This window comes from Pristis pectinata, chromosome 3 (genome assembly GCF_009764475.1).
Source record: "Pristis pectinata isolate sPriPec2 chromosome 3, sPriPec2.1.pri, whole genome shotgun sequence".
Lineage (NCBI taxonomy): Eukaryota > Metazoa > Chordata > Chondrichthyes > Rhinopristiformes > Pristidae > Pristis > Pristis pectinata.
In genome coordinates, this window is record NC_067407.1 from 49734478 (window position 1) to 49760559 (window position 26082).

The 26082-nt window shown below is 39.3% G+C and overlaps 1 protein-coding gene across 1 annotated transcript in view; it reads left to right on the plus strand.

Annotated features, from left to right (window-relative positions):
* LOC127568212 (adhesion G-protein coupled receptor D2) overlaps nucleotides 1-26082 on the plus strand; it is a 228195-nt gene that overhangs the window by 81191 nt on the left and 120922 nt on the right. The window contains exon 19 of the mRNA XM_052011694.1: nucleotides 11253-11294. Coding sequence (XP_051867654.1) covers nucleotides 11253-11294 — 42 coding nt within the window. The remainder of the gene's footprint in view (nucleotides 1-11252; nucleotides 11295-26082) is intronic.

Sequence of the window (26082 nt, forward strand, 5' to 3'; positions counted from 1 at the left end):
AATACTGTGATTAATGCGTTTATGTGAGATGGGTCAAAGGCATTACTGTGTCCTTTACATAGAGTTTGAACTCTTTTGCAGCATTTAACCTCTCTAGCACTTTTCTGCAATTGGCTCCATATGTTCAGTGTCACAAACATTTAGGTAGAATGCTCTGAAGAAAGATCAGGCACTGAATAGAAAAAGGACAAGGCTGCTTTTAAACGGTTGGGATGCAAAATAATGGCTAATGAGTCCAACTTTTCTATTGTTACCAGAAATGAAACAGAATTACAGAAGTATTTTAGTTAAAGTGTAATTTTAAAAGCTATTAAATCCATTTCTGTTGATCTTCATAGATTGATTTTAAACTTACCAGAGTTATAATTCGGTTATCAGCAATGTGCCAAATAACCCGATAATCATGGTTGGCCAGCACTCCCTCGTGTCATGTCCTTTACTGGCAATCTATATGGCATGTCAGCTTCTTAGATGCACTATACTTTGTAGCTTTAATATATAGGTTTCTGTTGTGTAAATATGGAAAAGCCACCATCAGTTTAAAGTTAAATTTAACAAAAAAGTATGAAAATATTAACGATCAGACTTCCCCATTTTTGTGTACATCTTGGTTATTAATTTTTGAGGAAGGACTTCTTTGGATTCATGTACTGTTGAAAGGAATATAATGTTTGTACTCCATTGTAACATATGGTGGATTACTTAGGGAGTGTTATAGGACACGAAACTTGGCAAGGATTAAATGATGCTTTCAGTGTTTGTCATGACATTGGATGTGCGCTGCTTCATAAGTCCACAGTTCCTATTCATTGTTTTGGATCCTCGACCAGTTGGACAGGGACAGTGTTCAAAGCACTACAGAGCTGCTATTTATTTAAAATATATTTTTTGCTTATTCATCAGCCAGAGATGTTGGAACTCGAGCAGAGTATTTTTACGCTCAGGGATCCATGGTAACCATCAAACATATCAAGCTGCTTCAGACATCCATTAGGCTCTGTAACTCTGTCCCAAATCTATCTCTGTGTGACCTCCTAAAGACCTAACGATTGAATCTTTATCTTGAGTTTTTCCTCTTCCCTTACCATGTTCATCTCCTGATCAGTGTCCAGCACACGTTTTTATTAAGAGGTTTCAGATACTTTTTTATATTAAGAGGTTGTAGGGGTCCATGCTGCTTTTGTTTTTTGCCATACAGTCAGAGACAGATGTTCAACAAGACTTGTTGTATCTACTTAACAACATGCTTTATGCTTAACCTCACAAAACCACTTCCTATTAGACCACGTTATAGCATCTGTCCTTGTGTGTTCTCTGAATGAGCCTGCCAGTCTAATATCAATATGCTTTGGGACATGAGTGTGTACCTGTTGGAATAGTTTTATTTTATTAGGTGCTTCACTGTTAATAGGCATTCACTCACAGTTGCAAGCACTCATTTTGCAGTATGGTGCTGTATGTGGGTGGTACACTGCTTCTTAAATTTGGTTCCATTAACTTCAGTGGCGTTCAACATGCATTCATGATTACACTGTGCAGATAGAAAGACAATTTTCCACCTTCAGAATTTGATCCTAATTAGGCCTGCCACCATAGATGAAAGCACAACCTGCTAACTGCTTGCATGATCCAACTATTTAACTTGCCTTTTTCCCTTGAGACCCCAAAGATATGGATTAGAGCACCACCCATTGGCTAATTTTAACAGTTTTTAAGAGAAAGACTGGCAGAGCCATTCATTTTCATCAATATTCCTATGCAGATTTCCAGCATTGAAACACATTTCCTCTTATATCCCACTGATGCAGTTCAGACCTTTTCTCACTAGTCTGCCAGCAGTTTAAAAGAATTTTTATTCATAAAAACAAGACACCACATCTTTTCCTGATTTGGTAAAGTTACTGTTTCAAGTGTCCATTATGATCACCTTATGAATTTTGAGAGAGATGTGCATGCTACATTGATGGAGGATCAAAATTTCTTTTTTTTTACACAAAGTGCAAGTCAGTGTGTTTTCACGCCTTGACTGAAATATTCCGGGCACTTTGGACTTTTAATCAAGGGCACCCACACATTACGTTAATTGTTGAGTGCAATGATTCCTGCCCGATATGTACTACAGCGGCCATTATTCCTCAGAATGGGAAAGAAGAACTGTTGTATCTTGCCCTGGGAGTCACTGTAGTTAGACCACTGATCCTCTTCGATTATTAAAATTATAGGGAGAATGGAGAGGAAAAATGACAACTAAACTGAAGAAGAAATTTGTATTAATTTAAGGATCAATCTAAGCAAAATGTCAAAATAATTTTGATTAAAGTGTGTATCAAAAATTTTAAGAAATTATTAGAAAATGAGTAATAACTTTTGCAAATGGCATTGGCACAGAATTGAGAATAATTACTTAATCTTTAATTAGACAACTGCAAATATGTGAGTCATGGTTATGTAAATACAGTATTGAATGGGATATAAATAAATTGAACACTGATTTGGTAAATGAATATGCTGTCGCTCACCCTGAGTGCAATTTGATTGGTTTACAGTGGTATTTTTAAAAAAGGGATAAATGGCAATTATACCTCTAGCTGGTTTCCATCGCTGTAGCTGGTGAATTTTGTATGAAACTGGTGTCAAGTGCTATTATATATTTGCAGTGAAAAATAGAAACTTGTCCCTGGTTCTCCTTGTCGTGGCACAGTCTGTCTTTAATCATACTTTTCATCAGTACATTGAAATTTCGGTTACCAAGGACAACATCATAAATAAATCTGTTTGTTGAGTTTTACTTGCAACTTCCGAAGTTTGTGCACTTCATGTGAGTGAGGAAGAGAGGCGGTCGTCTGTGGAAATTTATAATCATTTATTACATATGTGTGAAGCGAAGGAGGAATAAAAGCGTGAAGGCATACATCCATAAACTGAGGCAGAAAGCCTAAATGAAAACTAAAGTGAATTCCTGGGTCTTGTCACAAAGTAATGAGAAACTAGGGCTTTTATTCATAGTGGCGGAAGATACATTTGCTCTCAATCTCTTTTTAGCAGTAAATGCTTCGCTGATATATCACATCAAATTTGAACAGAAATATTTGTGCTCTACATTATAGCGAAGCTTTGGGAATTACTACATGGTTGGATAGATTCTGTGAAGGTTTATAGCATGTATGGTCACAGTTATTATATTTAATCATAATCTATCTAATTCACTGTATTTTGCTCAGCTCAATGTGACTTAAAGTAACATTTTAGGCTATGAAAATAAGCCCTAGTGCTGCAGGTTTTATTGAAGTAAATTGTCAGTAATAAAAAATTCTGTTATTTAAATGCACTTTTTTATTGTGTGTTGATTATTAGAAGTAAAGCTTAATCAACAAAATAGAAGCTGGTAATCTTAGAAGGGAGTCTTGATGGTAGTTTTGCAAGAGGAACATGTTTGCATCTGCTCCAATTAACACCATGCACAGTCTGTCTTTGCATGTGTGCACATTTGCAGACTTGATGTGAATTTATCAAAACGTCTGTAAAAAGAGCACACAGTAGAAGCTTATCTCTTTAATTTACAGCACACTTGAATTTTGAACTGTCTTTAAAAGTTGCTTCCAATGTATAATTATGAAGTTCTGAATTGACAGACACATGTTAATATAGTAATGCAAATTTTGCTGGTGGCTAATGTCGGCAGATGTGTATCACTAAACTGATAGCAACTTTCTCTTTCTGAAGCAAATTAAAATGCCATTAGATGGCCTGATGAGTCTTGTACTGCTCAGAAAATAAAAATGGGCTTAAGGAAGTTATTGATTTCTCATGGGTGTGTGAAGAATACGTATCAAAATGGGAAGAATAGCAACTGAAGTTGTGAATGTAGAGGATGCCAAACATAACGTAAGTCTAGTGAGGCGTACTGTATATTCTGATTATATAAATGTCTGTAATTCAATTAAAAATTACTCCTTTCCTTAAAACATTTGAGAATTAACATTTAAAATAGTTTGCACACTTGTGCTTTCTGTCTGTAAGAGTTATTAATTCAAATTGCACCACTTTGGGGAATATAACTTTGGTTAATTAAATAATTCTAGATGAAACTATTGAAACAACCAACCTGGTTCACTTCTTCCCTTATAGGGAAGGAAATCTGCTATCCTTCCTCAGTGTGGTCTATATGTGTCTACAAGCCTAAAGCAATATAGTTGACTCTAAACTATTTGCCGAAATGACTAAGCAAGCCACTTGGTTCAAGGGCAATTGGGATGAGCAATAAATGCTGGCCTTGCCAGCACCAGCCGCATGCTATGAATTATTTTTAAAAAAATTTCTTGGGTCAGCCATATCGAGTTTCTGCTTAGATAAATGTAAGTAATACATAATTTCAGTATCCAGATAGTGAATGTCTGGCAACAACTGAACTATTGATCTGGCACTCATTAAATCAAATGATTCTTGTTAATAGGAAAATTTACAAATCATTGATGCATATTGCTTGTTTCTCTTACAAGTATTTATTGAAATGCAGAAACGATGAATTATGCTAAAGAAATACCAGGATTTTAGAATCGTGGCTTAGGTGGACAATATATTCTGGAGTCCACAATTTAATGTTGTAAAGCCTGCTAGAAACTGTAAAATGGATGCAACGATGCACTTGAAAAGAGGAACACATGTTTGATTTGCCCAGGAGCCCAGTCTAATATGATAGTAATAATGATGGCCCACTGCATATTAATGAGCATGATAATCGTTGAGGTGTTTTTGCTCAATTCTGGACTCTTTCTCAAAAATAGTGTTTATAGATGGAAGATTGCTCTCTATGTGTATCAGATTCTTATTTCAGACTCCACAGCTACTTAAACAGTGCTCTGTGGAGGGGAATGCTGAGAGCTGTAGAAGAATCCTACATGTAAGTTTTTTTTTACCTTGCCTCAATATGGAATTGTAGGGGTGCTCCTCCTGCCTAAAATGAACAGAATGCATACAGATTTTCCCGAGTTCTCTCCTGATTCATCCCAATCTTTCCAGTCGCATTTGCACTTTCTTCAATAACATGATTGCCGTTTGAAGTTCATTGCCCAGACTTTCAGTTCAGTATCTTCTCTTCAGGTCTTATTCCTATTCACAGATTTTGACTCCATCCTGTGTGGACTGTGGCAGAATGCTTCATAATGTTTCTCAATGACAATGAAGGCTTCACTTTGCTAGTGTCCTCTTGTCTCCTTTCTTGTGTACTTTCTTGCCTGTTGTTGAATTACTGATGTTACTGATTAGCTTCCTCAATGTTTTCGCAGGTTACTGTGGTTGATTAATTTTTTGATCTGGGCAAATTTATTTAAGGAGAGGAAGATGGAGGAATGATGCCTGATGTTTCTTTTTGTAATCTGCGCAAAATAATTCTGGACTGTGCAAGCAGGGTTGAGTACTTTGAGTTTATGATGAAGAATTCTTTACTTCTGTTGGATGCCTGGCAATCACCTTATGAACACTGTTAAATCAATTTATCAAATTTCCCCCTTTTTATCCACATTGCAAAGGTATCAGGCCACATGAATGAGGTATGAAAGGTTCACGGAGTCTAGTGGCAGATTTTTAAGCTCCGTGCCTGTCATTGAATTCCAGGAAACAGCAAGTATGAAACGCAGACAAAAACTGGAGGTAATGGAGTAACATCCAATTATACTTGTCCATGGGACTGGTGATCCAAATGTGGCTAGCCCTGTACAAGTAAAACTTTTATAGGCCCCTTAATTACTTTGGGTGTCCCAATGCATTTTGCAGTCAATTAATTAGTTTTGAAGGGTAGTTGCTGTTGTGCTGTAGTAAACGCAGTCAATTTATGTTCAGTAAGCTCCCACATCAGCAATGTGATAACAACCAGGTAATCTGCTTTGGTGAAGTTGAGTGAGGGATAAATATTGACCAAGTCTAGGGGGTTAATGCACCTGCTATTCTTCGAAGTATGGCATTCTTAACACCTTGAGAGGGGAGATAGGATCTTAGTTCACGGTTACGTACGAATGAGGGCGCTTCCAAAAATGCAGTGCTCACTTAATACCGTGCAAGAAAACCAACCTAAATTTTTCTGTTCAAGATTGGGGCTTTAACCCACACCCTGACTCGGAGATGAGAGTGCTACCAGGCTGCTGTGATATTAGGGTCAATTGACCAAGTGGCTGATAACAAAAACTTGTAAATGCTGAATTATTATCACTGCCATTAATTAAGCCAATGTTGCCTTTTGATCCATTGAATGTAAGATGCGATCCCTCCTGACCCAGCTAAGTGAAAGCAACTGGAGCCTTCATGTAAAAGTTGCTTTTCTCTTTAACCGGCCATTCTTCCAGTTACATCCCAAGGTTTGCAAGGTACACATACTCACCCAATATCCCTGTGCAAGTAATCATTCGTTGGCCAGGCATCAAGTAAATGTGCCACTTTCAAACTTCAAAAGGGCATATAATGAACAAGGGTTAATACACAGTAAAATAAAATGAAACCAAATGAAAAGAATCAGACATAGAAATAGACTGTAGCCAACAGTGAGAAATCAAATTCAGATGTAGTGTGAGATTATGGATCCTGTTCCTTTGTCTTCCCTGCTATCCAGAAGTAATTCAATATGATTCTGCCAATTATAATAAAAAATCAGATGATTATATTCTTTTGGTGACAAATTTAGCTTTTCACTATCATCCAAAAGCAAGAATTGTTCTTTTAACTCCCAGAGAAACAAACAGATTTTGCCACGTTTTATTACAAGTCAATATTGAACTTAAGCGGTTGTTCCTAAAACAAAAGCCGCTTTTGCATAGTAGAGTGATGAAAGACATTCGTCTAACTATAATGTTGTGTTTGATAGTAGTGCAGTTAACTTTCAGACAATACTGTAGTGAAATTATTTTAACCTGTACAGTAAAGCTCAACCTGTAAAGTAAAGCACCCACTCAAAGGACAGTGTAAGTCGCTACAGATTATACCCGGTATTTTGCTATGTGTGTATAAGCATCTGGAAATATCATTCGTTTCTTCCAGCTCTGGTGAAAGATTGTAGCCCAGTTTGAAACTGCTTCACATGCGTACTGAATTTTGTGACGTTCCAGAACGCCAATATTTGCCAACTGTAAAATATCTAAATAATGATGTACAAACATATCTTGTATCACCACTAAAAGAGGCTAAATTAATTGCCCTCCTTTGATAATTACAAGGCCAGCCCCACTAATAGCTGTAATTTTAGTGTTTCCTGCCTTTTATGCAGGGCTCATTGTGAAGATTTCAGGTAACCAGAGGATAGACAGAGATGTTGCTAAATGGATCTGAATTATCTTATTTGTGTTTCCATTGTGTGTGTCCCACATAAAAATGGTAAAAGAGCAGGTTATATTAATGATACGGTGCAATAGAACTGCAACAACGTTGGACACTTGAGTGCTGGCAGAGTGGTTACTTAACAGAAGATGGGAAAAAGAGATGGCTGGAAATATAATAGTACACGTAATTTAAGGATTAAATAGTTCTGGTCTGTTCTTGGGCAGTGTCCGTGCTTCATAAGTTGGAAAGTGTATTGGATGTCTGTTAGCCAAATGACCCTGGCGGCAAAAAAGGGCAAACTTTGGATTAATGACTTAAAATTAATGACCATTTGCCAGTGAATGTTCATGTAACCAAGCATCCAGTTATTGATCAAACAACAGCTTCGATTCATCAATGAATTTTTTATTATATAAATGTAATCATTTTGGTGAGAAATATTTATCGGTAGGCTGCATGAAGATAAACACTGTATGACTGGTTCCTGCATTTGGACTATATTCGTTAGTCATTAGCACTTCCTGCACTTTGTAATTGACAATTTGTACAATGCTGTGGAAAGTTTGCTCCTATTCCTGTTGCTTTGGAGGTTTTGCAAACATTTGAACAAATGTGTAATGGCAAGAAACCATAATATTAGGTATGGAGACCTGCAATTTTACTATCTTTGCAAAATTATCAGTGGTGTTTTGAAGAGAAAGAGGCATCAGTTTCCCAGGATGCTATGAGGTGGTCAAACTCCTGATGTAACTCAGGTATTATGGCTTTGGTTTCCTAGGTTACCTAAATTAAGTATTTCTGGTATCATATTTTAATGCTGCAATGTAACAAAATTGTAAAGATCTGCTGCAAAATAAATAAATATAAAATCTGTACTTGGAAATGACATGACATGAGGTGAAGTGATTGTATTTGATTCACAAATCAAATCAGGTGCAATCTTTAGTTTCATTGTGGTCAATCAATACAATGCATATCCTTCTAAGTGTTGAACAATCATGAAAAATACTTGAGTATTTTTGATAGCATTATACAAAATTCTGCGATTGTATTTAGGTATTCCAGTCCTTCACATTGGGTCTTATTGATTAAGTGACATTAAGTGTCTTGATTATAGAATTATTTTTCCATCATTTGAAGAGATACCAATTCTTGTTTTTGTCAACATTAATAATAATAATGCAACTCCCAATAGAAATGCATGATTTAAAATATTTGTGATATTGTGGCACTGCACGAAAATGTGTCCACAATATACTGTATAATGTGTCAGCTTTTTGTTTCAATCATTTCTTCTGTGCTAAATATTCTTTCATGTTTGTTTAACATTGATTAAAATGAAGCGTAAAACAAATTACTGAGGTAGTCTATAGATTGAGATGGTGGATTCGAGAAAATATTTATGTGCTGTAAAGGAAGTTACTAATGTCATGCAAGCATCTGTGCTGCAGCCTCAACTGTTTACTACATGTCATAACAACTTGGTGCAAAAAATTTTCCAAGTTTTCAGTTAATGCAAAGATTGGTGGCATTGTGTGCAAAGGGGAGTGCATAATTGCAAAGAGATAAATTATTTGGGTGGGAGCAATTGTATTAGATATATGTGAAGCCATCCATTTTGGACCAAACCATGGACAGATCTGAGTATTGTTTGCCTGATATAAAGGTAGAAAGATATAAAGGTGCAGAGGTATAAAGAGGTGGACAAAGGTCACTAAAATGTAGCGGCCAAGTGCAAAATATAATCCAAGAGATCACTTTTTTTTAAAAACCAGAGGTCCAGATTGTAACGGGTCAGGAAATTGTGCTTATTTATACAAAATCATGGATATTCCATATTGGGATACTTTATACAGTTCAGCTGCACATTGTTTTTTTTATTAACCTTAGAAGGAGAGCAGCACTAATACTTCTGGTGGTTTTGAAGGTACTGAGAATTAGATAATGAGGAAAGGTTCCATTAACAGGGTTAATGTTCCCTAAATATGCTAGGTCTTGGTGAGATCTGATTGAGATTTTTAAGGTTTTGGAAGGGTTTGTTAAGGTAGAGGGAGAGAAACCTTTTATGCTGTTGGGACCATCCAGAACAAATTAATATTGGAATTAAGCAGTTCAAGAGAGAAACACATGTAGAGGATGGTGGAAGTATGGAGCTCCCATCAAAAGCAGTGGATGCGAACTCAATTCATCTTAAAACTAAGTTGAGAGATTTTTGCTAGCCATGTCTTTTTTTTAAGAATACAGAGCTAAGGGAGATGAGTTGGCATATAAATTGGTATGATCTTCGTGATGAAGGTACAGCTTTAAAAGGTTGACTGATTTCTGCATTTTGTTTCAGCACATTAAATGGCTGGTACAGTTTTGAAAGCGATGTCAATGATTATTCTTCTGCCTCAGAACCACTCTAAAATTGGTATCTGAGTACTGGTCAGATACCTAATACTAGTAAAGGGTGGATAGTTCAGTGAGTTACCTACTAGATTTTTAGCTGGTGGTTCCAAAGAGAATCAATGGTCAGTTTCTTCCAACACTTACACGTTGCAATGCAGATGTCAGGAATGAGCTGGAGGGCAAATGCTGCATATCTGACCCGCTGCTCCACCACTGGGTTCAGCATAAATATCCCAATCCAGGGAGCCAGATGCACTTCACAAATAGCCCCAAAGTTGCATGCTGCACAGCATTGCTGTATTCATTTGAATGGGGTCACTGACCTTGATGGTACAGGAATTGAAGGCAAGCTTCTTTTATATATTGCATTTAATCATAATGTTTTTAATTAACTTTTAGTAATTACAGGTGTTCTTAAATAATTTTTATTATTTTCTGAAATTTATTTAGCTTCCTTTTGAACTATTAAATGACTCTGATCATCGGAGACATTTAAAAAGTAGCTCAAAGGCCTTGGCAGCAGTAAGCAGTCAAAAGGTGTTTCAGTATTCACTGCCCTAAGACCAGTTGCCACCTGTAGGACAACTGTGCTGGTCAGTGCAGTAGCAACTCTGGAGGCACAACAACTAAGTACAGCTGCAAGAATGATGCAGGTACTGTGCACAGAGAAAGACCAGAACAATACATAAGAATTACACAGCCCACTTTTAAATTTCAAAAGTTTGCTCGCATCTGGTGTGAAGGCAAAGCAATTTGAGATGTTACTCATCTAAGTAGCCATTGCATTTTATAGTCCTTGTCCCAAGTAACTCTGCACTTAAGTGCTTACTCTTTTGTGGTTGATGTTTGTGCAGTGTAAAGTTCCTTCACAATAAATAGGACAAGGGATCAGAATTTTAAATGTTGTTGGTTTAAGGAAGAATTGTTCATGAAAACTTCCCTGCTCATCTTACTGCGGGACCTCTGTTCACCTCAAATGTTCTGCAAGGCTTCTGCTTAACAGCTTGTCTGCAGGACATCGCATTTGGCAGAGCAGTACTTCTTTGGCATTTTACTGTGATTCCAGCCTAAATTTAATGCTCATATTGCTGGGTAGGATGAACTCATAAGTTCCAGTACTCAGCTAAGCCAAGATGACCCTCAAGGTAAAATCTATAATGGACACAGGTTCAGGTGAATTTATTCTGCCCATTTAGCTTTGCAGCAGTGCAAAGTGTGTAATATTACTGCTCTTTGTGCATTTTAATGAGGTTCTGCATCGTAAGTAATTGCAATAATTGTGGCGGTAGTTTCAATTGGACCTGTTCCTTTTCAAGGCCCCCAGTTGTCCTGATAACCTTGATTACTATTCAGTTGGGTAACAGAGATTTGTAAAGAGCTGCTTTCCTCTGTGGTGGATACTTGAGCTGCAGTTCATGAAATTGAAAAATAAAAATTGACCTTGTCTGTTACAAGAACCTCTTTGTGTTTGTTCTCAGGGAAACTTCGTTTCAAAATTGCAAGTGAAAAAAATGATTACAGTTAACAGCTTTTTTCCCCTCCTTTTGTCTTTATAGGGTCTCTTCATCTTCCTGATATATGGAGTGTACAACACAGAGGTAAGGCAAGTTATAGTGTCTCAAGGCTGACAGCCAGGATGAGAGAAGTGACAGGTTTCTGATCTCACAGAGGGACAGAGCAGCTCTTCGCATGAGTGTCCTACTGCCCTTCATGCTTGGACTGCCCCATATGCATTCTGGTTTACCATTAAACACTGACAACCAGATGGAAAAGGATACATTTCTCATAGTCACTTACCAATATTTCAAAGTCCTTTTTATTTTTCAAGCGTCTTAAGTTTACAGAGTGATGGCTATTTAAGGTTTAGAACGGTTCCTAGAGTTATGGACTAGCTCTTAAGATCAGGACTAAAAGATTAAGTGCCAAGGTGTAAGATCTTGCATTGTACAATACTGTGGAAAGTATTATGCATGTAACAATATTACTTAAATTCTCCTGAGGTTTTATTATTTTCCATATATCTCTCTTAACAATCTTCAGATCAATTTTCAGAAAAAGAGCTGATCTATACATTTGATTGCTAATGGTTTTCTAATGCATTAGAATAGAATTTGTTTCATATTTAATTCAGTTTCCACTTAAAATTCTACTAATTGCTTTGACTGTATATATAGAACATATCAATCAGCAGTGGTCTTGTAAATTTGCATTGTAAGATCAAATTGGAAGAATATATTTTTAATTATACCTGAGGACAATTTCATATTCCAGTTGGTCTGAAACCATGGCTTCAGACTAGATAGAGGATGAGCTACAAAGAAAATGGTGCCACAAGAAAATTGACTGGTTTGCTCATTTGTGCCTTCAATATATTGAGGTTGTGGCCACATAACGAGAACGTATTTGTACCCGTGCAGAAGCAAAGAACTGAGCATAAACCAGGCGACTGAAGGACAAGGCCTGCGGCCTCATCCTTCAATTGTCCAGCTTATCCTCAATTTCCCAGCACAGCGTGCAGGCGTTATTGCTTAATTTGTCATTGAAGGTTATTCTCTCACGGCCAGTAAAAAAACTATTCTTCATGAGTGTCAAATATAGCTTCCTTCTAGCATAACTCTATTGAGCTGACTCTCGAATGAGCGGACTAACTTTGAGAAGAATATCCACAGGAACGGATGAGCATCCAGTTCCATTTGATTGAAACAGTGAAATCTGTGAAATAACAAAACTTGAAAATAACTGGATATTCTTACAGAGGGTAAACAATTACATTGCTGCAACGAACAGCTACATTGGGTTTACAGACAGTTCAAGGAATACAAGGTTAAAAGTATGTTCAGTGAAGAAGGAATGGAAATAAATATGGTTATACAGATATGGTGCAACATTTCAACATTTCACTTAGTATGTTATTGCTTTACTATCGAGTGTACCGCTGAGTGGATATGTAGGATTAGAGCTCTTGTTAACTGTGGAATAGAGCTTTGTGGAAACGGAGACAGAATGCAGATCTTCCCTTAAGGGTTTGGAGTGATTTTCCTGATGGAGTTTGATGTAATTGAAATGGATTTCTTTTGTTTGCCATTTGGAAAGGAGGTAGTGGCACTTACCATGCGTGTATAAGATGTGTGAGTGTCTTTTAGCTCACTCTTAATGGAAAACCATTGATAGAAAGCGAGGATGAGGAATTGCAGATTGGAACTTATGAAAATTGCTCAGTCTTCAGAAGATTAAAATCACAGTGGCAACCACATCCCTGGAATGCTGCTGCAATTTGAAGACACTCAGTTGAGGCTCTACTAACAGGAATGTGTCACCACTGGTATGTAGGTACAATTGTGGTGTGATACCTGTGATACCAAAGTACATGTTATAGTCTCTTTAAATAAACTCTGTGGCAGAAATTCATTACAGAAATGAGTTCCTCGTGAGAATTGATTACTCTCCTGGGAATGTTGTTAGTTAGCCATGGAAATTGTTAACAGGACTGGTTAGAACATTGGTTATTTACATGGGCAGCTGCATTTAAATATCGATGAGCCTAGATTTAAGCAATTTGAGGCAAAGGTTGAGGTGAGAGTGCAGGAATTTATGATTTGAACAACTGTGGACAACATGGAATGAATAAATGAATAGTGGAATTATTACAAGTTTATAATTTGAATAAGCGGACAAATAATGAGTGAAACTTCAGTGGTTTGTGAAGGTCATCTGGATTTTGAAGTTATACCTCATGCTTCAAATTACTCTTAACTGTATTAATATTCATTTAGAGGATGAATATGTTTATTTATCATGACAAGACCCAAATTCTTATGTCTTAATTTAGCAAAATAGTACTTGTGGCCAAAAAAATTAGACTGAGTCAGTAGATGGTGTGCTGATTGGCCATGTTTAACACTGCTGGTCACTTCTCAGAGAGCATCCATCTCTCACCAGAAGGTTTTATTTTGTTAATGTTACTTGATGAAGTTTGTTATTCTCTGCAGCACTCCAATCAAATTGAAAAGTGAATATTTTAGCCATTTGGCAGAATGTGCCTTGCCCTGCACTGTTACCTTTGGAGTCCTTGTGGGTTTATTCTTGGTGGGGTGACCAACTTTTCAAAATAGTGAAGAAGAACATTTAAAGAATACATAATGAGGAGTATGGTGTAGCCAGTTATGTGGGTGTGGCTTCTTTTGGACCTACTCAAGTGATGGTTTTACAGCATAGGAAGCTCTGTTGACATCAGGACTTCCCTTGAGCAAGTGAACCTGCTTTGGGCAGCAAGTTTTAGTAAATACTAATTTATTTTTGTAGATAAAGTCTCTTTTTCTCAAACTGCACTAGGCAATGTATTTGGAACTGATGGGATGGAGCAGTCATTCAGTGCAGGGCTAGAACTAATCCTTCATAGGTCACACATTTCCTGACCAAACAGTGACCAAATTGGCTTTTTTTTTAAAGCTCAAAGCCTCGTCCAAATGGGTCTTAAGGCAGATAATAAGGACATCCCCTTGGTCTATGTGCTAGATCCTTAACTTCCCCCAATACACGTTGTTGCGTCAAAGAGCCATACAGCACAGAAATGGGCCCTTAAGCCCACCATGTCCACGCTGACTATCAAGTACCCTTTTATGTTAGTCCTATTATTCCAGCACTTGGTCCTTACCTTGGCGATTCATGTGCTTATCTAGGTACTTAAATGTAGTGAGAGTCTCGGCCTTCGTTGTCCCTTCAGTCAGTGCATTCCAGATTCTAGCCACCTCTGGATAAAAAAAAATTCTACTTGAGAGCTCTGCTAAATCTCCTACCCCTTGCCTTAAATTTATGCCCTCTTGGCTACTATCCTACTATCTATGCCTCTCACAATTTCATATACCTCAATCAAGTCCCCCCTCTGACTCCTCTGCTCCAAGGAAAACAAAACCAGTTGATCCACTTTCTCCTCGTAGCTGAAATGATCCCTCCCAGGCAACACTCTTGTGAATCTGCTCTGTATTCTCTTTGATGCAAAGGTGTCCTTCCCATAGTGTGGCGACCAGAGCCGCACACAGTACTCCAGCTGTGGCCTAACCAATGTTTGTAAAGTTGTACCTCAGCCTCCCTACTCCTGCATCCCATATGCCGCCTTCAGCAGCTGTGTTGGCACCCTCGGGGATCCTTGGACTTGTACAGCAAGGTTCCTCTGTTCCTCAATATTCCCTCACTCCCAACCATTCTCATTATACATCCTAGCATTATTAGTTTTCCGGAAATGCATTATCTCACACTTAACAGGACTGAATCCCATCCGCTGTTGCCCTTCCCACCTTGCCAACTCATTAATATCATTCTGCAGACTCCTCCTCACTATCACAACGTCAGCTTATAGAGGGACCTACTTGGGAGGGTGCAATACTGGACCTTCTCTTAGGGAATGAGGCAGGGAAAGTAACTGAATTGAGAGTCAGGGAGCACGTTGGCTCTAGTGACCATAATTCTATTAGTTTTAAGATAGTGATGGAAAAGGATAGGACATGTCCACAGGTTAGGGTCCAAAACTGGAGCAGGGCTAATTTTGTAGGAATTAGGCAGGATCTAGCAGAGGTTGATTGGGTGAGCCTGTTGAAGAGAAAGGAAGTGGGAGGGGTTTGTGAGTGTGATATCAAGAGTCCAGGAGCAGCATGTTCCTGTTAGGGTGAAGGATAAACCTAGCAAGTTTAGGCAACTTTGGCTGATGAGAGATATTGAGGGTCTGGTCAAGAAAAAGAAGGAAGCAGACATTGGGTTCAGGAAGTCCGGGACAAGTGAATCTCTTGATGACTGTAAAAAGATTAAGAATACACTTAAGAAGGAAATAAGGAGGGCAAATAGAGGGTATGAGATGGGTCTGGCAGGTAAGGTGAAGGAAAATGCCAAGAGGCTCTATAGATATAGTAAGAGTAAAAGGGTGGCTATGGAGAGAGTGGGTCCCCTTAGAGATCAGCAGGGCTGCCTATGTCTTGAGCCACAGGAGGTGGGTGGGATTTTTAATGAATATTTCTTCTCAGTGTTTACTAAGTAGAAAGTTTCCACTGACTATTGGGCAGTCTATAGTACAGCCCCACTAGAGTGACCCTCCCCTTCTTCTTTCTCATTTTTACCCATATGGCCTCACTGGATGATCCCCCAGGAATGTCATCTCTAAGTACTGCTGTTGCGTCCTCCCTTATCAAAAAGGCAATACTCCCTCCTCTTGCTCAAGAGATAAGGGTAATAATGTTTTAAAGAACATTCATATTACCAGAGAGGAGGTATTTGCAGCCTCACAGCGCATTGAGGTGGACAAATCTCCAGGGCTTGACCGAGTGCATCCTCGGACTTTGAGGGAGGCTAGAGAAGAAATTGCGGAGGCCCTTGTGAAAATATTTGCTTCATCGTTAGCCACTGGTGAAGTTCCCAAAGACTGGAAGATGGCTAATGTCATTCCGTTGTTTAAGAAGGGTAGCAACAACAAGCCAGGAAACTACAGGCTGGTCAGCCTGACATCAGTAGTACGGAAGTTACTGAAAGGAATTCTGAGGGACAGGATCTACCAGCGTTTGGATAGACAGAGTCTGATTAGGAGAAGTCAGCATGCTTTGTGTGTGGAAAGTCATGCTTGACAAACATTTTGGAGTTTTTTCAAGATGTAACCAAAAAAGTAGATGAGAGTAGGGCAGTGGATATTGTCTATTTGGACTTTAGCAAGGCCTTAGCCAAGGTCCCGCATGATAGACTGGTCTGGAAGGTTAGGTCCTATAGCTAGGCGAGTTAGGTGGATTCAAAACTGGCTCGGAGGTGGGAAGCAAAGGGTGGTGGTTGTAGGTTGTTTCTCAGAATGGAGGCCGGTGACTAGTGGTGTGTCGCAGGGGTCGGTGTTGGGACCCTTGTTATTCGTTATTTATATAAATGATTTGGATACAAATGCACAAGGCTTGATCAGTAAGTTTGCAGATGACACAAAATTAGGAAGTGTTATTGATAATGAAGAAGGTTATCATAACCTACAGGGGGATCATGATCAGTTATGGAAGTGGACTGACGAGTGGCAAATGGACTTCAATACAGATAACTGTGAGGTGATGCATTATGGAAAGTCAAACCAGTGTAGGACTTGTACTATGAATGGTAGGGCACTAGGGAGTGTAATGGAACAGAGGTACCTAGGAGTACAAGTGCATTGTTCGTTGAAAGTGGTGTCACAAGTAGGCAGGGTGGTGAAAAAGGCATTTAGCACACTGGCCTTCATCAATCAGGGCTTTGAGTATAGGAGTTGGGACATCATGTTGCAGTTGTATTTGTATTACTCCAAGTCATTGGTGAGGCTGCACTTGGAGTACTGTGTACAATTTAGAAAAGGAGTGGTGAAACTGGAAAGAGTGCAGAATAGATTTACGAGGATGTTGCCAGGACTAGAGGGCCTGAGTTATAAGGAGAGGTTGGACAGGTTAGGTCTTTATTCCTTGGAACGTAGGCGAATGAGCGGCGACCTTATAGAAATGTTCAAAATTATGAAAGGCAGATTTAACAGTCTTTCCCCGAGGTTAGTGGAGTCCAAAACTCGGGGGCATGGATTTTGGGTGAGAGGGAAAAGATTTCGAAGGGACCTGAGGGGCAACTTTTTCCACACAGAGAGTGGTGAGTACATGGAACGAGCTGCCAGAGGAAGTGATTGAGGCAGGTACAATAGTATCATTTAAGAAGCACTTGGATGGGTCCATGAAGGGGAGGGGTTTAGAGGGATATGGACAGAATGCAGGAAATTGGGACGAGCTGGGTGGGCACCGTGGTCAGCATGGACTTAATGGGCCAAAGGGCCTGTATCTGCTGCATTACTCTATGACTTTATGAATATAAAAATGACCAAAAATCCTAGATGTGAAAGCATGCTTTCACATGAGGTGACCCGGGCACCATCTGGGTACAATGTTTGTGAGCGCACTGCTAAAAGGTTGCTGGCAAAATACAGATGAGGGGGCCCCCCTCCCTCTACCCCACCTAACTATATCTGCCCATCATTTCTCCCCCACCCCATCTGGTTCCACCTATCACCTACTAGCCCCTGTTTCACCCCTCTCTCTCACATCTATACACTGGCTATCTTCCCTTTTCACTCTCAGTCCTGATGCAGGGTCTTGACCTGAAACCTTCACCATCCCTTTGCCTCCAGAGATGCTGCTTCACACACTGAGTTCTTCCAGTATTTTATTTTTTGCATGTAAATTGTCATCCTGCCAAGCTTAAAAGAGTGGATTCACAATAGAAATTTAGAGTTGGGGTGAAAAATGGTTTTAGCTTTGCAGCAATGCTAAAGTCATGCAGCATAAATCAGACAGTGAGGGCTAAACTGAATCTAAGATGAGGCAGATTCCTTCTTCCAGAGAGCCATATTCTGCTGATTTGAAGTGCTTGTTTGAAATGCTACATTAATTCATTTAGTCTTACCCTATCAGATATTTCCTTTGTTATATCTATCCCTCCTCCCCCACCTCCTTTGCTACTGAAAACTAACTGGTTTTCTCTCTGTCCCAGTTCTGGCAAAGAGTCTCGGACCTGTTAACTGTTTCTCTTTCCACCAATCCTGTCTGAACTGCTGAGTGTCTCCGGCATTTTCTGTCTTTATAAACCATACTCTGCTACATGCCAGAGTTGGATGGGCATTCACACTCCAGATTGAGGTTGTAAACCTGTATTACAACTGCAATTCCGCTGCAATTGCTCTGTAGTTGTGTGAATGCCTATTTATGGAAAAACAAATACAACGGATGCTGGAAATCTAAAGTAAAGGCACAAAGTACGGAAGATTCTCTGCAGGTCGGGCAGCATCCAGACAAGAATGGGTGTGTGTGGAAAGGACAGGGTTAATATTTCAGGTCAAAGTCTTTTAGTTAGAAACAGATAAAGTTATAGCGGCCCTGTGCTTAATGCAGATTCAAAGGTGGGGAATAAAGGGATGGAAGGAAAGAGCACAGGGGGAAGGACTCTGTATTGGGTATTATAAAAATGGCCTTACTTTCATTTTAAAGGATGGAAGGCCAGAGAGATTAACTGACTAAAGGGATGATAGTGCTTGTCGCGTTAATTTTCCATCCCGCTCACAGTCTGACCCCTCTGTCCTCGGCCTCCTACACTTCTCAAATGAAGCTCAAGGAACAGCACTTCATCTTTCCATTAGGAATTTTACAACCCGAACAGAACATTGCGTTCACCAGTTTCTGATCATAACCAGTGCTCCCATTTTTTTTGGACAGCAGCTGCTGGTAATGAGTCTGCTGCTGTAATTTATGGCTCCTCTCAACCCATATTTTGTTTCTTTTCTGGTCCCATTACCATTTCCTTTTGCCTTGCACCATCACCCCTTATGTTATTTAATCACTGTTGCCTTCCATCCTAAGGAATGAAGATCCAGCAGTTTCTGTATTGAGTGGCTGATCCACCAGTGTTAATTTTATGTCCAAACAGGAAATTGAAAGTCAATCCCAGTATGTTCCAACAAAGTTCACTTATTAATTTAAATTAAAACATATCACCTTCATAATGTTTTTCTTTTGAGAAATCTCTCAAATTTCTGTTTCTTGTATTAACTACATCATAAAATCAACTACCATTTTATGCACATCTGGTATTATTAAGCACATCTCAGTTTTGGGCCTCTGGGAAACAATGCACTCGGTTGGGGTATGTCATTGTAGAGTTCCACATATATGGATTGGACCATGCTAGGTTGAAGGGGCAAGCCAATATTTAATCACCTAAACTTAAACACAGATGTAACTCAGTTTTGTCCCAACAACTTGCTTCGCAATCTCTCGCCCCGACCATCCTTTTTTAATAGGGCATATGCAGGTGGATACTTGTGCATGATCTATGGATAATTGTCATGACATGTGCACATGATCCCACCTGGAATGTATGCACACATTTTAGATGCACAGAATGTTCGTCTGATCACTTCATCATAGCAGTGTATTTCAAAGGGAAACAAAATATCTTGCTTTGTTTTTCTAAGGATCTCTTGCCTGGCCCATCTCTTCTGCAATTTCAAATATTGTTAGCATATAGAACAAGGCAGCGGAAATGCTTTGTTGTGAAGTTGTATAACGAATGATCAGGTCATAAAGATCCACTTGTTTTTAAGGAGTGGATGATGTCACCTGCAGCTGCAATTGTTTCCTTTCTAGCTGCTGTTCCTTGCATGTCATTGAAATTAAATGTCTGGAGGGGTTAGATAAGCTTAATAACCAAGACCGAAGTAGCTGACAAACAATGCCTTATTGACTGAAGATCTAATCAATCCAAAACAGTGACCATTGCAGGACCTCAATAAAAATGAGCTGCTTAAACAAAAAGCACAAAAACTGCTCAGTAAGTCAGTCACATCTGTACAGAAAGAAAAATATTAAAGTTTTAGTTATTTAATCACAATCAGAAGATGCGCAGCTCGTAAGAAGGAACATGGCAAGGGAAAAGGAAAGTAAGATAAAGAGATGCATGGAAGAAAAAGAATGAATTAGCAAAATCTAGCTTCACCTCACTACCACCTTGCTTACTTCCTCTACTCAGATTGCTTGTTTGGCACATAGTGCAGAGTAAATGGAGTCCAATTGAATTCTAGGAAGTCTGAACCTATCTGTTACAGTCCCCTTGCCAGGTCAGTTCCCTGGCCACAGGCTGATCCCTCTCCCTAGCAATTGTCAGACTAGACCAGACTATTGCAGCCTTGATGTCACACGTCTCTGATTCTAAGATGAGCATCAGACCATATATCTGCTAAATCCCTCAGTAACTAATGGGGCATGTTAATTGATGGGTTCGAGGGGAGTTGAGAATTTTTTCACGCAATGAGTGGTGGGCATGTGGAACTCTTTGTCAGAAAGGGCGGCAGAGGAGGAAACCCTTGCCAATTTTGAAAGTAACTGGATGCACACTTGAAGAAAAACAACCTACATGGCCATTACACCAAGATTTTATAAATTGGCTTAATCAAAAGTTTATTTTGGCATGGACATGATCAGCTGAATAACCTCTTTCTGTGCGTAACTTTCTATGATTTCTCCAAGTGTCTATTTCCACCTCAACTCACCTTTGTTAAAACCCTCAATTGTGCCTTTGTTGGATTTGAATGTTCCAATGAATTCCTACCTGGTCCCTCTTATTCTGCTTTCCATTAACTTGAGTTCATCCAAAGCTCTGCTGCTGCTCATGTCCTAAGTTGTACTGGATCCTGTTTACTCATTGCATCAATGCTTACTGACTGACACTAGCTACTGGTTAAGTGAAAGCTTGATTTCAGAATTCTTATCCTTATGTTCAAGTCCCTCCAAACTCTTTTCCATCCCTAGCTCCATAATCTTCTCCAGCCCCCTCACCCTCTGATATCGACATGATTCCAATTGCTTACCCCCAAATTTAACTACTGCACTATTGGCAGGTGTGCCTTCCCTAACTGAGACTACAGCCTCTAGAGGCTCTTCTCTAAACCCTTCCACCTCATTAACTTTCTTTCGTAATATGAGGTGCTCCCTAGAACTTAGTCTTTTATCAAGCTTTTGGTCATTGCCTCAATATCTTCTCATTTGTTTTGGCATCGATTTTTGTTTGGTAAAACAGGAATGACGCACCTCTGGATCTTGTGCAGTGTTACTCTAAGTGGAAGTAGCTGTCATAGAACAGTTTGGTTGTAATCAGGAGATGAACTAACTGCGACAGGCGTTAGCAGCACGAGACAAAAGGAGGAATGATAAGCCAAATTTAAAGCTGATCCATTTTGATGTGAAGAGGCAAACTTTATATAGTGGTATGAACCTCTCTAGTACAATGTGATTTATCAAACATTTAAAATAAAACTTGCAGTTGGGCAGAATTCTTCATTGTGAGAGAACAAAATTTCATGCATCATTTCACACATTTTAATATTTGACTAAGAGCATGGTTTCATCTGCTCTTCATTGTTCACTCTCAGCCATCTAACAAAATGGTTGGGCACTGGAACCTAATTCTACACTACCAGTGGTTTCGTGGATTATGGTATTTCACTTTTCATTATTTTGCAGACTTAACAATAAATAACCTTCCCTGCAGCCAATGATTTTAGATTCGAAATGTGCCTTGTTCGCATTGTATAAGAGTAGGCTCCACTATTACATTTGATACTTGTGTGTTTTGTTGATGGATATGCATTGAATCATTTTCTTAATGTATTTACTGCACTTTGTCGATGGAGCTCATGCTGGCTATTGAATTGAAAACTAAATCATGTACATATAATTTCATAAATAAGTTATAAACATCACATTATTCAATCATTGTTTAAATATTTAATATTTTCTTTTTGTGAAATATATTGCCTCCAGGATCTGGTGCCTCAAGAGGTGGATTTGTGGTGACATTTTGATGTTGTTGATAGTGAAGAGGGTAGTCTTAGGCTACAGAATGGTATTGATCAGCTGCTAAATTGGACAGGTCAATGGTAGGTGGAAATTAATCCCGATAAGAGTGAGGTGATGCAATTTGGGATTTATTTAATCCTGATAAGTGTGAGGTGATGCAATTTGCGTGGTCTAATAAAGGTAAGACATGCAGCATGAATGGCAGGGTCCCAGGGAGTACTGAAGAACAAAGTCCAAAGATTCCCAAAGGTGGCAGCATAGGTATAGATGGAGAGGAAGAAGGCATATGGGCTGTTTGCCTTCGTTACCTAGTTATAAGAGCAGGGAGGTCTTGGTACAAGCTAATACAATGTTGTTTAGGCTATAACTTGTGCATTGGGTGCAGTTCTGGTTGTCACACTATAGAAGGGATGTGATTGTACTGGAGAGGGTGCGAAGGAGATTCACCAGGATGTGTCTGGGATAGAATGTTTTGGTTATGAGGAGAAATTGGATAAGCTGGGTTTGTTTTCCTTGGAGTAGAGGAAGCTGAGAGGGGACCTGATCAATGCAAAATTATGAGAGGCATAGATCGAGGAGATAGTAAAGATCTTTCCCCTGTGGCAGAAGTCTCCAAGTCCAGAGGGCATAGGTTTATTGTGAAGAGTAAGGGGCTTAGAGTGGATCTAAGGAAGAAATTTTTCACCCAGAGGATTGTTTCAATCTGGAGCATACTGCCTGACATGTCACAACATTTAAGAAGCATCTGGACAAGCACTTGAGTCACCAAGGCATTGTAGGCTGTGGGTCAAGTGCTGATAAATAGGATTAGTGTAGATAGATTTTTGATAGCATGGAGGGCATCTTTTCCTGCTTATATGACTGTGACTCTTTAGCGAGTAGTGACTTGTTGATTTTCTTGGCATTTATAGTCAATAGATGTAAAGTATACCCTGCGAAAGATCATGGGACAATAGGCACCGTTGAGAAATTGTCTGAATCTTGGTGCAACTGTTTTCTGTAGAATCAGCAGTCACCACACCCGCCAATCATGACCTGTATAAAAACAATCTAGTTCTCTGCACTTGGTCCATCATTCTAAGTATTTTTCATTGAATTCTGTTTTGGAAGGAAAACTTTCATATTCTTGGGAATGATGACGCTGGCAAAACTGTGGGATTGTCTTGGCCCACTTGCATTGCAATAATTTTGGTGATGCTGCTCTCATAATGAAGCCAAGAAAACTCAGGTGGCACGGAAAAACCTCGACTCTTATTTGTCTTGGAGTAACTCTGATCTCTCTGCACCAAATGCAAAACTTAAGCAGGCTTGTATGTTCTTTCTAAATAGGTGTGAAATAGCATTGGCTGCTGTGGGCATTTTTATTTTTAATGGGAAGAAACAGAGGGATTGAACATTGCTCTCATTTGAAATGTTGTGACATCAGTGGACCTTTCATACATAATGTATTTTGTGAATATTATGCACCATATAGTGTCCATTAAAGGACACTGAACTCGCATAGAAGCAGACATTTTTGCACTATGCTTGACATTATTTTCTCATGGTTTGTGGGTGTTCCAGAGACATAACCCTCTCCCAACTCCTTGCAACTTAAAAGTAATTTGTTTTCTCACTTTCCCAGCTCAGATGGAGGATTTTTGGCTTGCAGTGTTAACTGTGTTTCTCTTTCCACTTATGGTGCCTGATCTGTTAACTTTTCCCAGCATTTTCTGTTTTCATTTCAGAACTTAAGTCTATCCATTGAGCAAGTGGTGGTCGCTGCCTTCTTAAGCTGCTTCAGTCTAAGTGCTGAAGTTACCCCCACAGGTTATTTAGATAAGATAAGATCTTTATTAGTTACATGTACATCGAAACACCCAGTGAAAATCATCTGTTAGATAGGAATTCCATGACTTTGCCCCAGTGACAATGAAATATCTTGGATATATTTCCAAGGCAAGAGAGCATGTGGCTTTAGGGGAATTTGGCAGTAGTGGCACCCCATATTGCTTGCTACCCTTTTCTTTCTGGGTGATAGAAGCCACAGGTGTGGAAAGTTTTGGCAAGTTGCTGCTGTATGCACCCTGCAGCTGTGGCATGCCTGTACAGGAGGGAAAGAATGTTTAGAGTGGTGAATGGGATGTTAATCAAAAGGACTGAGTATTGTGTTCAGTTCTGGTCACCTCATTATAGGAAGGATGTGGAAGCTTTAGTGAGGGTGCGGAGGAGATTTACCAGGATGTTGCCTGGATTGGAGAGCATGTCTTATGAGGACAGTTTGAGTGAGCTAGGGCTTTTCTCTTTGGAGGTGACTTGATAGAAGTGTACAAGATGATAAGAGGCATAGATCGAGTGGACAGTCAGGGACTTTTTCCCAGGGTGAAAATGGCTAACATGAGGGGACACAATTTTAAGGTGATTGGAGGAAGGTATAAGGGGGATGTCAGGGGTAAGTTTTTTTTTACACAGAGAGTGGTGGGTGCGTGGAACGCACTGCCTGCAGAGGTTGTGGGGGCAGATACATTAGGGACATTTAAGAGATTCTTAGACACATGAATGATAGAGAAATGCGGGGCTTTGTGGGAGGGAAGGTTAGATAGATCTTAGAGCAGGATAAGATGTCGGCACAACATTGTGGGCCGAAGGGCCTGTACTGTGCTGTAGTGTTCTATGTTCTATTGTTTGGATGATGAGATTCTTGTGTGCTGTTGGACCTGTGCTCATCTGGATAAGTGTTCTGTCATGTGCCTCACTGTGTCCTCAGGTGTTGGTTTGGCTTCAGGGAGCAAAGAAGTGAATGACGTGTCAAAGAATTCTCAGGTATTGCCTCCTTTTATGTGCATGATGTTTATGTGGCTGGTCCAGCTTAGTAAACATTACCTTTCTTATCATACAAATACACTTCAGTAATGGGGAAAAAATTCATATTAGTGGAACTATATGATTTGAGTTCAGAAAAAGGAGAGAGAAGTGACTGTGTTAAACTTTGACATGACTCGGCCTTGAACCTACATTATGAGAACTGATCAAACCTAGCTTGACCTCATTTCCTTTCAAAAACCCACTGTTTAACAAATTTTTGCAGTGATATGTTAGCATTTTGTTTGAATTTATCTCTTCTGATTTTAACAAATAAAATCAGTTCTGAAGATGTATGCATGGCTTCAATACTTTTAACAATATCTGACAGCTCCATTAAGAATGGTAAGTGGCAGGGCCACTTTGGTCCTTTTAAACTCTGCTCCACTGGTTTCCTTTCAATAAATTTACCACTTTCCATGAGAAATTCTCAGTCACTGAATGTTAAATGAATCATTACAGCCCACCATAGCGCACAATATTTTCTGATATAACCTAAAGAAGAAGTGTGAGTCATATAAATAAAACAATAATCAAAGGAGAGCATTTGCAGTGTATGACATAATAGGGTGAGAGTAACTCGTTTCCCTTGCTCCTCTCCTCCCTTCACCTGTTTGGAATGGGTGGAAGAGGTAAGTGGTGGGGTGGGGGATTATATTGGGAAATCTGACTGCAACCCATCTACTTACAGTTTTAACAAATGGGAGTAAGGAGTGGGCAAACATGATTCAAGAGGTGGATCACTTACTGAAATCATTTAAGAAGACTGTGTGTCACCATTTTAAATCTATTTTTAATACAACGTGGCTGTGAATATATTTGTTTACATTTTTTAAAATCAATTTTTGAGACCTGGGTATTTCCTGCAATGCCAGCATTTGTTGACTATTCCTAATTGTGTTTGAAAAGGTGGAGGTGTGCTGCCTTCCTGAACCACAGCATTCCTTTTGGGGAAGGTACTTCTCACAGTGTTGTTTGGTAGGAAGTTCCCAGTGACAATGACGGAATGGTGATATATCTCCAAGTCTGGATGGTGTACAAGTTGGAGGGGAACCTGCAGATGTTGGTACTTCCATACACCGGCTGGTCTTTTAGTTCTTGGTGGTGGGGGCCATGGGTTTGAGAGATGCTGTTAGAGGAGCCTGGGTGAGTAACTGCAGTGCATTTTGTT